General features: G+C 32.9%; 1 protein-coding gene across 1 annotated transcript; it reads right to left on the bottom strand.

The window, feature by feature from the left end:
• Nucleotides 1–347: 347 nt before the first annotated feature.
• Nucleotides 348–1225, bottom strand: LOC109788614 (histone deacetylase-like protein). Its single transcript, XM_020347387.3, has 2 exons — nucleotides 1002–1225; nucleotides 348–913 (listed from the first exon to the last, which is right to left on the bottom strand). The coding sequence occupies exons 1-2, from the start codon at nucleotides 1085–1087 to the stop codon at nucleotides 547–549; spliced, it is 453 nt and encodes a 150-aa protein (XP_020202976.1). The 5' UTR covers nucleotides 1088–1225; the 3' UTR covers nucleotides 348–546.
• Nucleotides 1226–17595: the final 16370 nt, after the last annotated feature.

Here is a 17595-nt window from a genome sequence, read left to right as displayed (position 1 = left end):
GGTAATTTAGATATTTTATATATTTTTTTTAAAAAAGGAGGTGTATTTATACGAGAGTGGAGGTGTGTTTATCATCTGCCATAAAATTATGGAAATATCTATCTTAAAAAAGAGAGATTAAATTCCGTTGTTTTTGGTCGATGAAAGGAAGAACGGAGTCCGGTTGCGATGTAGTTAATAATGGGCTGATGAACCAGCCCAATACATTCAGCGTAGACAGAAATTAGGGACGTAGGCCCACGAATATAATGGGCTTAGCAAAGGAAAAAAAAACAAAAAAAAATAATGGGAAGGTGTGTAGTACAATAGTTGTGCATGGGGGTAACGAATTAGAAACGTGTACTACATGTACTACAATAACTAAAACTGCATAAATCCAATCGAGTACTACTATTACATACAATGAATTATTTGTTAGATATTTTTGGAGTTTTCGTGAATGAAAAGAAATAAAAATGTAACATTTGAATATGACATGAATATCAATTTGTGTGAAAGGGGAAGCAATTGACAATAATAATTAGTTATGTACAAGTATTTCATTTTTCACATGGAGAAGCAACTCCCCTTTTTGCCTTCAAGTTTGGCGGCGGCGGAGAGCGGCGGCGCCGTCTTGGAGGTGGACCCGACAGCCTGGTATCTCCGGCGTGCCGAGGGGCGGGGGAGGTTCTCCGGCACGATGGTTTCTAGGGAGCTGCCACGCCAAGAAGGGCACGTTCTTTTCTGGCTCCATTGGGTGGCACCATAAGAATTATTAGTATTTGATAGTGTTTCATTAGCCTTTGGCATGGTGGTGATTTGAAGGGCTTGATGGGCAAGTGCGAGTGAATTGCACATTTCTAGTCCAATTATGGTGCATGCCACTCCCATCGCAACGCATTGCCTTCTCCAACATCCTTCGGTTTTGGTCACCCTTGATTTCCAAGGCAACGTTAGTGACATGACATGTAACAAAAAGTAAAATTAAACAATGACTTATATTATTATGTGTAGGAACTTACGATGAAACAAGTTGAGGTGGCTTTGAGGGGATGAGAGAAGCGTTTGAAGTAGGAGGGGGAGGGTTTAGGAAGCAAATGGTTCTCATGGTGAGAGTTGAGTTGAGACAATTCCCCTCTTGATTAACGTTTGTGTTATGTACTATATATTTGTAGAGAAACGAAGGAAGAAATATATATAGAAGAAAAATGGAAGGAGAAAACGTTGAAATATCTAATGTAATGTGCGTGTGTAAAGTAAATACTAAATTTGCATTTTGTGAATACTAATGTATGAATTGCTTGCCGTCTATGCACCAATCTCGTCTTGCTCAATAAAGGACATAGTTGTCACAGTCTATCTCCATGTATCTTGGATCAAAATTTGGACCTCCTCAATCATCGCTTTCCTTTATTTTTCAATCCTTAATTTCCACGAGTCATGTTCTAAGACTCTAGTTTTTTTTTTTTTTTTTTAATTACTTTTTCAAATAACTACTTTACAACTTACAAGTTATAATAATTTCTCATAAAATGGGTCAAGTACAAAGAGAGAGGCTTCATTTGACCTTCATTTGTAAAGGTTTTCTATGTCACCATCCTCCCTCTTTTAAATTTTGAAAAAATAAATAATATTTCAGAACGATTACGTAAGTGGGAAATTGACAGTAAACAAATTTGAAATTTCCCCTTTTTTTAACGAATAATATTATGAAAAATTTAAAGAAGGGGTCCATCTGAACATTAGCATCAAGAGTTCAATTTCGTTTTTTCGTATTCTTTGTTTCCCTTTCTTCCTTGGACCTGACCAAGTTCATTGCCGACGCCGTTTTGATCAAACCACTAGGGACAAATTTGCTCTACCATGTGTCTCTTTACAAATTCAAACGGAATTTCACATATTTTCAAATACCAAATCAAAAAGTAACTATTTATAACTTTTACATTCTACTAATTTTTTTTTAGTTTGCCGTTTACAACCCTTCAAATGGAGATTCTCATTTGGTGAGAAGGAAATGTAGAAGACTTTTTTACTAGTTAAACAGACTTTTTTTTTCTTTTCTTTTTCTTCAAACTCGAGTCTTGCCCCTCATGCAAATTGGAATAGGCCCAATAGATTCAGGTTTTTTAGCCTTTAATTTAAGAGTCCAACTCAACTTAAAGTTTTTGGTTGTTTGGATTATTAGCTTATCTTACTGGATCCAAATTGCTAGTTGTACTACCATTGCTTGTTACTTCTGAGGTCTTCAACCTCCACCTTTCCTCTGTTTTTCTTTTTCATCTTTTTTTATAAACATTTATATTTTTTTCATATATATATTTTAACACGAAATCTAATATCTGAAACATGTTATTAAGCTTATAACAATGCATATGAAATATTTGAAGTGATAATATTTTTAATGATGAAAGCACTTTAATATTTTTAAGGTTATTTTTAATTAAAATAATAGGTAGACGTGGATGGCGAGACAAAAAATGAAGGGTAACACCAAATACTTTTGAAAAGTAGTGTGCGAGGCCTAGGGTAGTGGTTACATTCATTGATAGAAGAATATGGAGTAATTGCTTACAACAGAAGGCAGAATTTTAGGTTAACATGTGAACAAGACTTTTATAACACAACCTAACAAATTTATAAGCCAAAAGTGCTTTGTGTATTTTCAGAATTCTGTTGGCAATAAGCATGTTTACAACGCACTTCCTATCCAGAGGACCTAATACCTTTGTTGGCCATAAGGGTTGTTCTAAAATATTAAAAAAAAAAAGTGAAATTTAATATATATTTTTTGTCACATAGATATCTATCAGTTTACTAAGTCAGAGATTAATATCTTTAATCTCTCCCACTATTATGATTATCATTGATCAGATGAATTTTTGTATATAATATTAATCATGTATGAATTATCTATTAAATAGATTGTTTTTATAACGTGTGAATGGAGAATGTGTAAGTTTACTATGATGTCTATTTTTTTCTAATAAAAATTGACAACCTAATTAGAATAACACTAGAGACATACTTAGAAAAAAACCAGATTGACTAGGAAGTCAATTGGTGAGCAGAAATTTCGTGGCTCTTTAGGGATGTTTAAGTAGTGTGTCTCAAGCAAGCTCAAAGAAAAGTGTAATTGGATTGGAGTCTCAATGTGAATAGGTGCAACGCTATCCATTTTCAATGAGTATATATGTGTAGATCTTTGATAAGTTTAAATCAAAGTTTACCCATCTCAAAAGAATTTGGATAGAGAAACTTGCCAATACATATGCAATAATTTTCTCAATTTTACATACTTCTAAAATTTAGTGAAGATGTTATTATTTTTTTTATCGTAATTATGTGCCTCTCTTTTTCAAGTAGATAATGAAGCTATTCTAGTATGTTATTAAAGGTAATAAATAATATGTTATTAAAGGTTTAATTTTCAATTATATATTAAATGATTTCTACTTTTTCATACATTTATGGGCATTAATTGAGTATTATTATTACTATTTTGTAATTGAGTATTATTATATAGTTTCCCTTGTCGTAAGGGTAAATTATAATATTCATAATTAGTAGAATAGATTAGAGTTATATGTTAAGTTGATAAAAGCCATTCAATAAACCTAAATTATTCTTTATCTTAATTATCAATTTTGAAATATAAAGTAAATCATGTTGATAGAAAAAAAATATGTTAAAGTGATATTATCAAAGATGTCATTTTCTTTTATTTTTTTTAACATGAGATAAAAAGAGGGGAAAAAAATGAAAATTGTACCTATTTAAACGGGACATGCATGGCATGTTCATATTTGGTAGAGAGAAATTATTTCTATGTAATAAATTAATCTAATTTGTTTTAATAGAAAAAATATGTAATAAAATAAATTATTGATGGTACTATGACCTGGTTAATTTTGGGAGGATAAGTGGATAGGTGATTTGTGCTTGTTAGATGTCTTTCATCGTTTATACTCCTTTGCCTTGGACCCATTGTCAGTGGTAGCACATAATGGAACTTGGGAGGGATTTGGGTGAGTGTGGCAGGTTAATTTGAGAAGAGAATTTTTTGTCCATGAGGTTAAGAGTGTGAATACCTTATTGGATATGCTTCAGGACTTGCAAATTATCTCTTATAAACAAGATTATTGGAGGATGAATTTGTGATAAGGACGGTGTATTCTCGGTAAAAAGTGCGTACCTTTGACTGCAGTGCTTGCTAAGTGGAGAACTCAGATACTCTTCAGATATTCAACTAGTTATAAAAAGTCTTTGGAAATGCAAGGCTTTGATCAAGTGCTTGGTGTTTTGTTGGCAGACGTTATTGAATGCGTTTCCGTGCAAATCATTGTTACAAGTACATAAAGACGGTGATTCTTAGTGAAAAGTACGTACCTTTGGCTGCAGTGCTTGCTAGGTGGAGAACTCAGATACTCTTTCAGATTTTCAACTAGTTATAAAAAGTCTTTGGAAATGCAAGGCTCTGATCAAGTGATTGGTATTTTGTTGGCAGGTATTATTGAATGCGTTTCCGTGTAAATCATTGTTACAAGTACGTGGTGTGGAGTTTGATAACAATTTATGTTCTTTTTGCTCTCTGTTTGTTAAAGACCCTCTTCATCTCTTTCTAATGTGCCCAATAACTTTTAATATTTGGTTAGTTGTTGCTAATTGGTTGGAGGTTGCGGTGATCCTTCCTAATTCTTTAATTTCTCTTTATTTATATTGGACGAATTTTGATATATATAAAATACGTTCTCAGTGTTTTGAGGTGGTTTGAGTTTCTGTTATCTGGTCACTATGACTTCATCGGAATGTTATTATCTTTCAGCAAGGTGCTACGGATTACAAGAAAGTGTTGCACATTATCAAACTGCTTTCATGGAAGTGAATTAATAGTTTTGTCTCCGGTTGTTCTTTTAATTACATTAGTTGATATTATAACCCGAGTTTGTGTTTCTCATAATTTATGCTTTAGTTTTAAATTCTAATTATGTCTATGTGTCTCTTGTAACGGGTTGGAGTATTCCTTGTACTTTCTCTAATTTAAATCTCTTTTTCTTATAAAAAAAAAAATCTTTCTTTTTTATATAAAAAACGTTGTTGGATTTGAAATGTAAGTATTGATTTGGATTTTGATATTTGGTGCGTGGAATATGTTTATTTTGAAGACGCAGCAACACGCACCAATAACATACAGAAAAAACAGTAAAAACACGTGAAACGCTCGTTGCGCATTTGCGTCCGGTCTCTACCGACTCCAACAAACAACCACACTGTCATTTCAATTAATTTTTACTTAATATATAATTATGAAATATATTGGATTAAAATTTTATTTAAAAAAATTAATAATTTTTTTATAATTTTTAAAATATTATGTACAAATTTAATGATTTTTAATAATTTTTAAAATATTTTATATGAATGTAATAATTTTTTAGATTTTTTTTAAAAAGAATTAATAAAAATTTGTAATATGAATTTTAGTGGATTTGCATCTTAAGAATTTATAAGATTCAACATGATTTTATTAGATTTCAAAGAATAATATAGCTTTTAAAAAATAATACAATTAATAAGAAAAAAATAACATAAAAGATAATATTTGAATAAAAAAAATAAAATTAATAAAATTTTTAATTTTTTAATAAATAATTAATTTTAGTTTTATAAGAGTAATATCTTTATAAATACAGTTTCTTATGTATTTATATTTTCTTATTCATATTATTGAATTTGTACAATATATTTAAAATTTATGATATTCATTAATAGATATAATTGTCATAATATATATATTTTTAATATATATTTAAAATTTTGATATTTTAATATTAAATTTTATTGAAAGTAAACATTTTTTAAATGTTGATAATTTTAAAATTTTGATAATATATAATATTTAATAATTTCAAAACAATTTTAAATATTAAATAATTAAAAACAAATACTGATAAATTATATATAAATATTGATAGATACAAAATATAAGAAAAAGTATTGATAGGTAAAAAAGATAGAAGAAAAAATAAATATAAAAAAATAAAAGCTATGAAAAAAAAATGAATATGATATAGAGAAGATAAGAGAAAGATGAAGAAAGAAAGAAAAAATAAGATAAGAGAGAGAGAAATGAAAATATAAGAGAGAAGAAAAAAAAATAAAAAAATAATTAAATTGATTTGAATCACTTTAAATATGATGATTTGAATAATCAACTATCTTCACATCAAATATGATCTAAACAAATTATAATAGATGTGATTCACAAATCTATCATTTTTACCAACTCAATGACTCATTATATATTATTTAACTTTAATTAATACATTTTAAATTTTTTGTTCATTATTTTTATTTTTCTTCATTCAATTTGATCTTCTTATAATTTTATCCAACATTAACAAATGTCTCAATTTAGTCATATTTATTATGTAATTGTTTTATCATATTTTGAATAAGAAAATTAATTTAATTTATAAATTTATTATTGTAAAAAATGAATATTTAATAATTAAAGAATATATAAGATATATCATCACTTGCACTCAAGGACGGAGCCAAGGGGGGACCTACGGGTGCCACGGCCCCCCCAACAATTTTAATTTTTTTTTATATACATATATATTACTATATGGCACCCCCTATTTTTAATATAAACTCATATTTTTAATATAAACTCATATGTATATTACTATATGGCACCCCCTATATGGCACCCCCAGTATTGAAATCCTGGCTCCGTCCCTGCTTGCACTAATATAAAAAATATACATGAAATAAAAACAATTAGTAATAAAACATGGCAAAAATAATAAATTAATTATATTTATCATATCTCAATGATATGACCAAACCAGATTCAAATAACTTTAATTAGTTTGGTTAAATTTAAACTAATCCAACATTTGAACACCATCATCATATATATATATATATTCTAAATTCTTTTCTATTTGTTCTTTCAATTTACAAAACCTCTTGTGCCATTGACTCTCACTTATGTCAAGTTATTTTATAACCAACGTGATTAACACATAAAATGTTGACAAAAAACTAAAATTATAAAGAAAAGTAATAATTTAAATATTAATTTTTTATTCATATATTAAAAATTTGATTTTAAAGATTATAAGTTTATTTATTTATAATACAGTTTTTTTATTGAAAAATAAATAAACATAGCAAAACAAATAAATAAACAAAACAATTGGCTTCATGGTTCTTGTGAGGACCAGTCCCAACATCCTGTAACTTGGGTGGAAAATTATCAAAGCCTTCAAAGGGGTTTTTTTTTTTTTTTTTTTTTTTTTTGCCACTCAAAGCTATATCTCTTAAAGCTCTTAGTTCAGAGTTTCATATTTATGTTTCTCTTATTGAATCTATCATAAACCAGCTACAGCAGGAATGAGAGGTTAAAATTCTTCATATTCATTGTAACAGAAGAGGTACACGAGTGGAATAAGAAATCGAAAGTAAAAGAGCATGTGCAGTCTGTTAGCTCAAGTGGACAGGTGGCAATCAGTGAAGGAGGAGATGCTGAAATTAAGATCAAGCGTGTGAGAAGGCCAAGTGTGCGTATGAGGGAATATGTGTGGCAGAAGAATTAGTTAAATACCAGGGTGGGGTAGGAGAGAGAATTTAGGCAATGATTGGGAAATTATTCTTCTCTCTCTCAGTGTACTTTTTTCTTTCATTGCTGAAGTATGTACTGAACTTTCCATTAAATACCAATAGAGTGATTCCCTATGATCTCGTTTGATCTCATAGGAAGTGCACTCTTTCCAGTTTTCCATTAAGTGGTTGTGCTGTCCTTCTCAGTTTAATTGCTGCACTGTTTAATTGTTAGAATTAATTCCTCCTTGTTACATTTGGTGCTTTCATTACCCCCACAATGTCTTCTTCTTCTCCATTACCGGAACTGGCTCAGATCCTGGAGCATTTGGAAAAAAAGGATCGTGAACATGCTCGTGAGATCAATGAGCTGCGACATGATTTTGATGAATTCAGAGCCAGTGTTCAAAGTGGAGGGTTGAACTCAAAAGGATTCCAGAACCCATTACAAGTGAGGAACGTGAAGCTCGATTTTCCGAGGTTCGATGGCTCTGATGTCCTACAATGGATCTTCCGGGCCGAACAGTTCTTCGAATACTATAACACCCCTGATGAGCAACGCATTGTGATAGCTGCTGTCCATTTCGAGAAGAACGTTGTGCCGTGGTACCAAATGATGCAACGAACCAGTCCCATTATTTCGTGGAACACATTGACGCGATCCTTGGAATTGGAGTTTGGACCGTCGCCATTTGATTCACCGCGCTCTACTCTCTTTAAATTGGTACAAACAGGTTCAGTCAATGACTACTATATTGAATTTACTAATTTGGCTAATTGTATTTATGGCGTTAGTGCTGAGGCCTTGTTAGATTGTTTTATAAGTGGATTGAAACCTGATATTAAGAGAGAGATTATTGCTCAAGCACCTAATTCTTTATTAAAAGCTATTTCACTTGCTCGGTTATTCGAAGAAAAATACAGTTTCAGATCTCGACAGTCTTTTGTTACTCGCAATACTTCACATTCGGCAGGGAACCAGTCCTATACAAATCCTGCCCAGCAGCCCCTCTTGAATACCCCTAATATCAAACCAGCTGCTTTTCCAAATAGAAATACTGCGGTGCGGAAAATGTCCCCTGCTGAAATGCAGTCGAGACGAGAACGAGGTTTATGTTTTACTTGTGATGAGAGGTTTTCTGCTAACCATAGGTGTCCCAACAAACAATATCTCCTTTTACAAGTTGAGGATGAGGAGGAATTGGAGGAAACAACCAATGTGGACAGTACTGCATTAGAAGACGAATTAGAGCACCACTTGTCTTTCAATGCCCTGAAAGGAGTTGCAACTGTGGGTACAATGCGGTTTACAGGTTCTATTGCGGGAAAGGAAGTTCACATCTTACTTGATAGCGGTAGTAGCGACAATTTCTTGCAACCTAAGCTTGCTCATTATTTGAAATTACCTATTGAACCTGCTGCTGGGTTACAGGTTATGGTAGGCAATGGAAGTTCCTTGTCCACTGAGGGCAAGATATTGAATTTGCAAGTTCAGGTACAGGGTCAAGTCCTTCAACTGCCAGTTTATTTGCTCTCGGTCTCAGGAGCAGATTTGGTTTTAGGTGCTGCGTGGTTAGCCACATTGGGTCCGCACATCGCCGATTACGGTTCTCTTACTATTAAGTTCTACAAGGACAAGAAATTAGTGACTCTGCAAGGTGAAAAGTCCAGGCCTGCTGCCATGTCTCAATTCCACCACCTCAAGCGACTTAATCATACTCAAGGTATTGCTGAAGTTTATACGCTGCAGCTCCTGTCCTCTTTTGTTGAAACTGATCAATGGAAGGATATTTCTGATAATGTTGATCCTGAAATTGCTCTTTTGTTGCACTACTATCGCCAAATTTTTGCTAAGCCTACTGGTTTACCACCTCCTAGATCGCAGAACCACAGAATTCCATTGTTACAAGGAAGTGGTCCAGTGAAAGTCAGGCCGTATAAATACCCCCATAGTCAGAAACAGCAGATTGAACTTATGATCAAAGAAATGCTTGAGGATGGGATTATTGCACCTAGTTCGAGTCCGTTTTCTTCTCCGATCATTTTGGTCAAGAAGAAGGATGGTTCATGGCGTTTTTGCACTGACTATAGGGCACTTAATGCTATCACTGTTAAAGACAGTTTTCCAATTCCTACTGTAGAGGAATTGCTGGATGAGTTGTTTGGCGCTAAGTATTTCTCCAAGTTAGATCTTAGAGCTGGGTATCACCAGATTTTGGTTCAAGAGGAGGATAGATACAAAACAGCTTTTCGCACTCATCAAGGGCATTATGAGTGGTTAGTAATGCCTTTTGGATTGACAAATGCTCCTGCAACGTTCCAGAATTTAATGAATGACATATTTCAAGGGCTTTTGCGCAAATCAGTCTTGGTGTTCTTTGGCGATATACTGGTTTATAGCTCTTCTTGGTTCTTGCATTTACAACACCTTCAACAGGTTTTGGATATTCTAGCGAAGCATGAACTGTATGCGAAGATGTCTAAATGCTCATTTGGCTTAGAGCAGGTGGAGTATCTTGGTCATGTGGTATCTGGCGATGGGGTCTCTATGGAGACTAGTAAGGTGCAAGCTGTCATTGATTGGCCAGTCCCTAAAACAATCAAACAACTCCGTGGTTTTTTAGGCCTTACGGGTTATTATAGAAGGTTTATCCAAGGTTATGCTTCCATTGCTAACCCTTTGACGGATCTATTGAAAAAGGACAACTTCAAGTGGTCCAACGAGGCTGATGCTGCCTTTATCGCACTTAAGCAGGCCATTACAACCGCTCCTGTCCTATCTCTTCCTGATTTTTCTCAACCGTTTGTGTTAGAAACAGATGCTTCAGGGTCTGGAATTGGTGCAGTCCTCAGTCAAAATAAGCATCCTATTGCTTTCTTTTCCAAAAAGCTCTCGAACCGAATGACTAAGCAATCTGCTTACACTCGTGAATTTTATGCTATCACTGAAGCTATTGCTAAGTTTCGGCATTATTTGCTTGGTCACAGATTTATTATAAGAACTGATCAGAAAAGTCTTAAGTCTCTCTTGGACCAAACCTTGCAAACGCCTGAACAACAAGCTTGGTTGCATAAATTCCTTGGTTATGACTTTTCCATTGAGTACAAACCAGGGACTGAGAATTTGGCTGCAGATGCGCTGTCACGATCATTTTTTATGGCTAGTGCGGTCACAGCTTCTGACTTGGTCCACCAGATCAAGGCAGCCTTGGGATCAGATACTGCCCTACAACCTATACTTACTGCTCACTCGCAGGGAAAGGCTTTGTCTGCTCCTTACTCATTTTTGGATGGGTTACTGTTTTGGAAAGGTAGAATCGTGGTTCCTAATGTCCCAGCCATTCAAAACCAGATTCTACAGGAGTTTCATTCTTCACCCTTGGGAGGTCATTCGGGTATTGCGCGTACATTTGCAAGAGTAGCAGCCCAATTCTTTTGGCCAGGAATGAACAAGGATATCAAAAATTTCGTGCAGCAGTGTTGTGTTTGCCAGCAAGCAAAGACAGCAACAGTTTTGCCTGCTGGTCTTTTACAACCCTTGCCAATTCCTACTCAGATCTGGGAAGATATCAGTATGGATTTCATTGTTGGACTACCACCTGCTGAGGGTTACACAGTGATATTTGTAATCGTGGATAGGCTGTCAAAGTATGCTCACTTTGCACCTCTAAAGTCTGACTTTAACAGCAAACGAGTAGCAGACGTTTTTCTCCATACTGTGGTTAAGTTACATGGCTTTCCCAACTCTATTGTGTCTGATAGAGACAAGGTATTTACGAGTACCTTTTGGCAGCATTTACTGAAACTGAGTGGTACAACACTTAAGCTTAGCACGGCTTACCATCCTCAATCGGATGGACAGACAGAGGCATTGAACAAGTGCCTCGAGATGTATTTGCGTTGTTTCACACATGAGAAACCTAAGGACTGGATCAAATTCTTACCATGGGCAGAATTTTGGTACAACACTTCCTTTCATCATAGTGCTCAAATGTCCCCCTTTAAGGTGGTTTATGGCAGGGATCCTCCAACGCTTGTCAAGTATTCTCATTCTGCGACAGACCCACCTTCCATTCAAGAGATGTTACTGCAGAGAGACAGAGTGTTGGCACAATTGAAGGTGAATTTGATGTTGGCTCAGCAGCGAATGAAGAAATATGCTGATCAAAAGAGATTGCATAAGGAATTTGTGGAGGGTGAAATGGTTTTGGTGAAGCTTCAACCTTATCGTCAACATTCCTTAGCCTTAAGAAAGAATCAGAAACTGGGATTACGCTATTTTGGTCCCTTTCCAATTCAGAAGCGCATTGGTTCCGTGGCTTACAAGTTGCTACTACCGGATTATGCTAAGATCCATCCAGTATTTCATATATCTCAGCTTAAGCAATTTCGAGGGGTTACTGATACAGTTTATGTACCATTGCCTTTAACAACTGCTGTGGAGGGACCTGTTGTGCAACCAATTCAAGTACTTAGTGTGAGGGACATCATTCAAGCGGGGAAATTGGTGCGCCAAGTCCTGGTCCAGTGGGAAGGATTTGGTGTGGATGCAGCAACTTGGGAAGACCTTGACAAATTGGAGCAGAGTTATCCAAATATCAACCTTGAGGACAAGGTTATTGCAAAAGGGGGGAGTAGTGTAACAGAAGAGGTACACGAGTGGAATGAGAAATCAAAAGTAAAAGAGCATGTGCAGTCTGTTAGCTCAAGTGGACAGGTGGCAATCAGTGAAGGAGGAGATGCTGAAATTAAGATCAAGCGTGTGAGAAGGCCAAGTGTGCGTATGAGGGAATATGTGTGGCAGAAGAATTAGTTAAATACCAGGGTGGGGTAGGAGAGAGAATTTAGGCAATGATTGGGAAATTATTCTTCTCTCTCTCAGTGTACTTTTTTCTTTCATTGCTGAAGTATGTACTGAACTTTCCATTAAATACCAATTGAGTGATTCCCTATGATCTCGTTTGATCTCATAGGAAGTGCACTCTTTCCAGTTTTCCATTAAGTGGTTGTGCTGTCCTTCTCAGTTTAATTGCTGCACTGTTTAATTGTTAGAATTAATTCCTCCTTGTTACATTTATCAAGAAGTTTTTGGCCAAAAAGAGAGCTCTTATTGATGACAGATTTTTTATTTTTTATTTTATCATTAATTCTCCTCCTCTATAACTTAGTTTCTATGTTCTTTCATGTGTTACTTTTTCAAAGTTGTAATGTGTTACTTTAAACCCTAAACTCTAAACCAACAACTATCCTTCCTTTGTAATATAAAATCATCAAATCTTCACTAGTGCTTTATAATATGAACTATAATAATAATTATTTTTTTCCACAGCAAGACAAAATTTTTATTAAACTATTCTTAGTAAAATACAAGATGTATTCATACAAAACATAAAAAATACAAAAATTATGTAGTATAGCAAGTGTTATAATGAACTCATTTAGCCAATCACTCTAAACAACCCGACAAATTAAAAGTTCAAGAATCAATCAAATGAATGAATCCCTTTCTTATTGTCCTCAAGTAACTTCAAGTTTAAAATTTTATTGGATTTATAATATCAAACAAATTACTTAATTATTTTTAAATAATATTATTCTTAACCTCTCAAGTGACACACCATAGTAAACCAAATCACCTTTTACCTTTTTCCATCACTCTCACAATCGCTCAACAGTCTCATTTTTTTTCTTTTTAAGGGAACATTCTTGTAAATTGTTGAAATTAGAACTATTAGTATTATGGAAAATTGTTTCACACTCAATCCATGATAAATATAGAGATGCACCTTTGAAAACTAAGAGCGCTTATGAAATAAATAATTTGTTGATTTTACCTCTCTTATAATCGATACACCAAATTTTCTCAATCAATAAATATTTTCTTCAATTAAGATTGACTTTAAGTAGGAGACAACCTATTGTATAATAATCTTTATGTAAATATCAATACTTTCATAAACACTACCTTATTCCACACTTATATCCATGATCCATATCATTTCTTTGTTATACACCCTTTCTAAATATTATATTATCTCTTTAAGATAAAAAATCATTTAAAAAAAACATTATAAATAATATATATCAAATAACTTATTATATCATTTTACAAGTATTAACTAATCAAACTAAATTCTTTCAATTTAGTCTAGTGACCGATAGACCTTCAATTTTTTTTTAATATTAACTTTTATTTGTTTTTTTTATTTAAACCACATATATTATTTATAAAAGATAATTTTTTAGTAGAAAGTTAAGTTTTAGAGGTTCACCAAGGTCAAAATAACACTTAAGACTCTATCAAAACTTATAAAAATACTAACAGATTACCTATCAATAAAATTTTTACATCACCAGCAACGAGAATTAATTAAATAACCCAACTATAGTTAAATTATTTAAATAACTTAATCATATCATAACATTTTTGAATTTGATTATTATACTCAAATCATAATCGATTTTTATATATAACTAGTTTTGATTTGATAAAATCTATTAAAATTTAAAATATTGTTATATATATATAAAGCTGATTGTAACTAAATTTGATTATATAATTGATTATAGATAAAATTATTTTTTAAATTAAAAAATTAAAATAAAATTATATTATACACTTTTACAACTATTGTTAACTAACTTATAATCTAATTTTAGAGAATGAATAAGTTATTTTAAAAAATGAAATTACTTTCGTTGCTATATATAAGATTCAATTATCTAATTTATTAAGATTAAAAAAATATTTTAATTTAAATTAATTTATTCTACTTATTATATATATATAAATTATGTAAGTTTTATAAATTTTCTAGTACATCATTATTTTATAAAAAATTAAAGGATCTTTGAAATTTATGATGCTCACATAATAATAAGAAAGTGTGTACCTTTCTCCATAGTAGAAAACTCCTTTGATCCTTAGAGTGCTTTGATCTTCTTCGAGAAGAGAACCAAGATTTCACTCCCTTTGACTTTTCTTTTCTACTATCTCGTGATGGCTAGGGTTTGAGAGAATACTTTCTGTCAGGGGTGTGGACCTTGTCTCACATTAGTGGATATTTATAATCCTTAAAGATTGTTATTTCCATCAAATAACAATTATTCTCATAAATGCTCCATTAAACCCATTTATGATTTAGTCTTTAATTATTTAATTATTTATTAGTCCCTTTATATATTACATATTTTCCACATGAGACATAATTATCTTACATTCTCTCACTTGACTCATGTGACATTTCTAACAACGGACTAATAAATAAATAATTAAATCAACATAATGCACATTAAAATGGCTAAATCATTTTATACATTGGGTTCATCATAATTTCATATTTAAAAATATGATGGCGGTTGTACATCAGTTTAATCGACATAGTCCCTTCCATGTACTACAAACAAGTCTTCTTCTTAATATGATCATTAATAAGGAGCACATACTTGGTCCAACTTTATATCTTTATTCAAGATAACACCTGTTTACATTACTCTAACACAAATATGCATAAAACCATAGAAAACAGGTACTCAGAAACATATCATTAATGAGCTCAAAATGTCAATCACTTAATATCAAATAAACATAATACTCAATAATCATTAGTAACAATAATGCCCATATTTTTAACATGCTCAATAAATGTTTTGGGCAGTAATCCCTTTGTTAAAGGGTCAACTATCATAAGGTTTGTGCTAATATGTTCTATTAACATTCTTTGTTTCTGAACTTTTTCCTTCACGACAAAGTACTTTAATTTCATATGCTTAGCACCCTTAGAGTACTTGTCATTCTTAAAAAATATTGCTGCAGAATTATCAAATTACATTTTCAGCGGCTTGGCAATACTGTCGACAATTCCAAGCCCTGAAATAAAGTTCTGCAACCAATTAGTCTGAATTGTAGCCTCAAAACATGCTACAAATTCAGCTTCCATAATCGATGAAGCAAAAAATTGTTTGTTTTACACTTTTCCATGATATTGCTCCTCCAGCTAAAAGAAATACATAGCCAATAGTGGATTTTTTTTTTTTTGAATCCACACATCCAGCAAAATCAAAATTTGAATATCCAATCACCTTAAGGTGATTAGACCTCATATATGTAAGCATGTAACACTTTGTTCCCTATAAGTATATCAAAACTTTCTTTGCAACTTTCTAATGTTTCATTCCCGAATTACTTTGGTATCTTCCTAACATTTCAGCTGCAAAACTTATATCTGGTCGAGTACAGATCTGAGCATACATGATACTCCCAACAACTGATGCATACGGAATTGCTCCCATTTGTTTTCGTTCCAAGTCATTTTTAGGACATTGAGTGAGACTAAACTTGTCTCCTTTCTGAATTGGAACGGGCGATGCTGAGCACTTTTCCATCCTGAATCTCTCTAGTACTTTATTGATATATGCTTTCTGAGACAAGCCTAACAGTCCTTGCGATCTATCTCAGAATATTTCTATTCCTATCACATAGCTTGCCTCCCCATATCTTTCATTTCAAAGTTACTAGAGGGAAACTTCTTAGTCTCATGAAGAAGACCAAGATCATTAGTTGCAAGCAAGATGTTATCAACATATAGAATTAAAATATAACTTTACTCCCACTGACCTTCAAATATATTTATCGATCAACAATGTTTTCTATAAATCCAAAGGAAATAATGGTATCATTAAACTTTAAATACCATTGGCGGGAAGCTTGCTTAAGTCCATATATTGATTTCTTTAATTTGCACACCATGTGTTCCTTTCCTTCAACCGAGAACTCCATTGGTTGGTCCATGTAAACATTCTCCTCCAAAATTTCCATTTAGAAAGGCAGTTTTCACATCCATTTGATGTAGCTCCAAGTCATAATGGGCTACTAATTCCATGATAATTCTAAAAGAATCTTTTCGTGAGACGGGTGAAAAAGTCTCTTTGTAATCAATGTCATCTTTTTGAGTAAAACCCTTAGCAACAAGTCTAACCTTATACCTTTCAAGGTTGCCATCAGAGTCACGTTTAGTCTTAAAGACCCACTTACAACCAACTCTCTTGCAACCTTCTGGCAATTCTACAAGGTCCCAAACATCATTTTGTTCCATGGATTTTAATTCTTCTTTCATGGCATTTAACCACTTTTCAGAATTATCACAACTTACAGCTTGTGAAAACGAAACTGGATCATTCTCATTAATACTTGAGTCATTTTCTAACTCATGTAGATATACCATATAGTCATTTGAAATAGCTGGTCTTTTTTCTCTTTGTGACCTTAATGCTATTTCTTGTGGTTGTTCTACAACAAGTTCATTATGAATCATCGGTTCATTATTGTGTTGCTCTTCTTCATTGTTGTTTGACTCAACAGTTAGAGGAACATTTACTTTATTGCCAGAGGCATAAGTCAAAGGAACTTACATTCTAACTTCTTTGACTTCCACTTTCTGTGAAATTGTACTCCCACTAACTTCACCATTTTCAATGAACCTTGCATTTCCAGTTTCAACAATTCTCATATTATGATTAGGACAATAAAACATATACCCCTTTAATTTTTCTGGATAACCAATGAAATATCCACTGATTGTTCTTGCATCCAATTTCTTTTCTTGTGGATTATAAATCCTTATTTCTGCCTGACAACCCCAAACATGTAGGTGCCTTAAACTAGGTGTCCTACCAATTCACAGTTCAAAAGGTGTCTTTGAAACTGCCTTACTAGGAACCCTGTTTAACTAATACATGACAGTTTTCAAGGCATACATCCACAAATATATGGGTAAAGTTGAATTACTTAACATACTCCTAACCAGATCCATTAATGTTCTATTACGCCTTTCTGATACACCATTTTGTTGTGGTGTACCTGGCATTGTATATTGAGCACAAATGCCACGTTTCTGAAGAAGTTTAGCAAATGGACCTGGGTGTTGCCCAGTTTCATTATATCTTCCATAATACTCACCATCTCTATCAGATCTTACAACTTTCACTTTTTTTTTGTCTAATTGCCTT

This window comes from Cajanus cajan, chromosome 6 (assembly GCF_000230855.2).
Source record: "Cajanus cajan strain Asha chromosome 6, NIPB_CcT2T_4, whole genome shotgun sequence".
Lineage (NCBI taxonomy): Eukaryota > Viridiplantae > Streptophyta > Magnoliopsida > Fabales > Fabaceae > Cajanus > Cajanus cajan.
The sequence above is the reverse complement of the archived record's forward strand: the minus strand, read 5'-3'. Positions and strand labels throughout refer to the sequence as shown.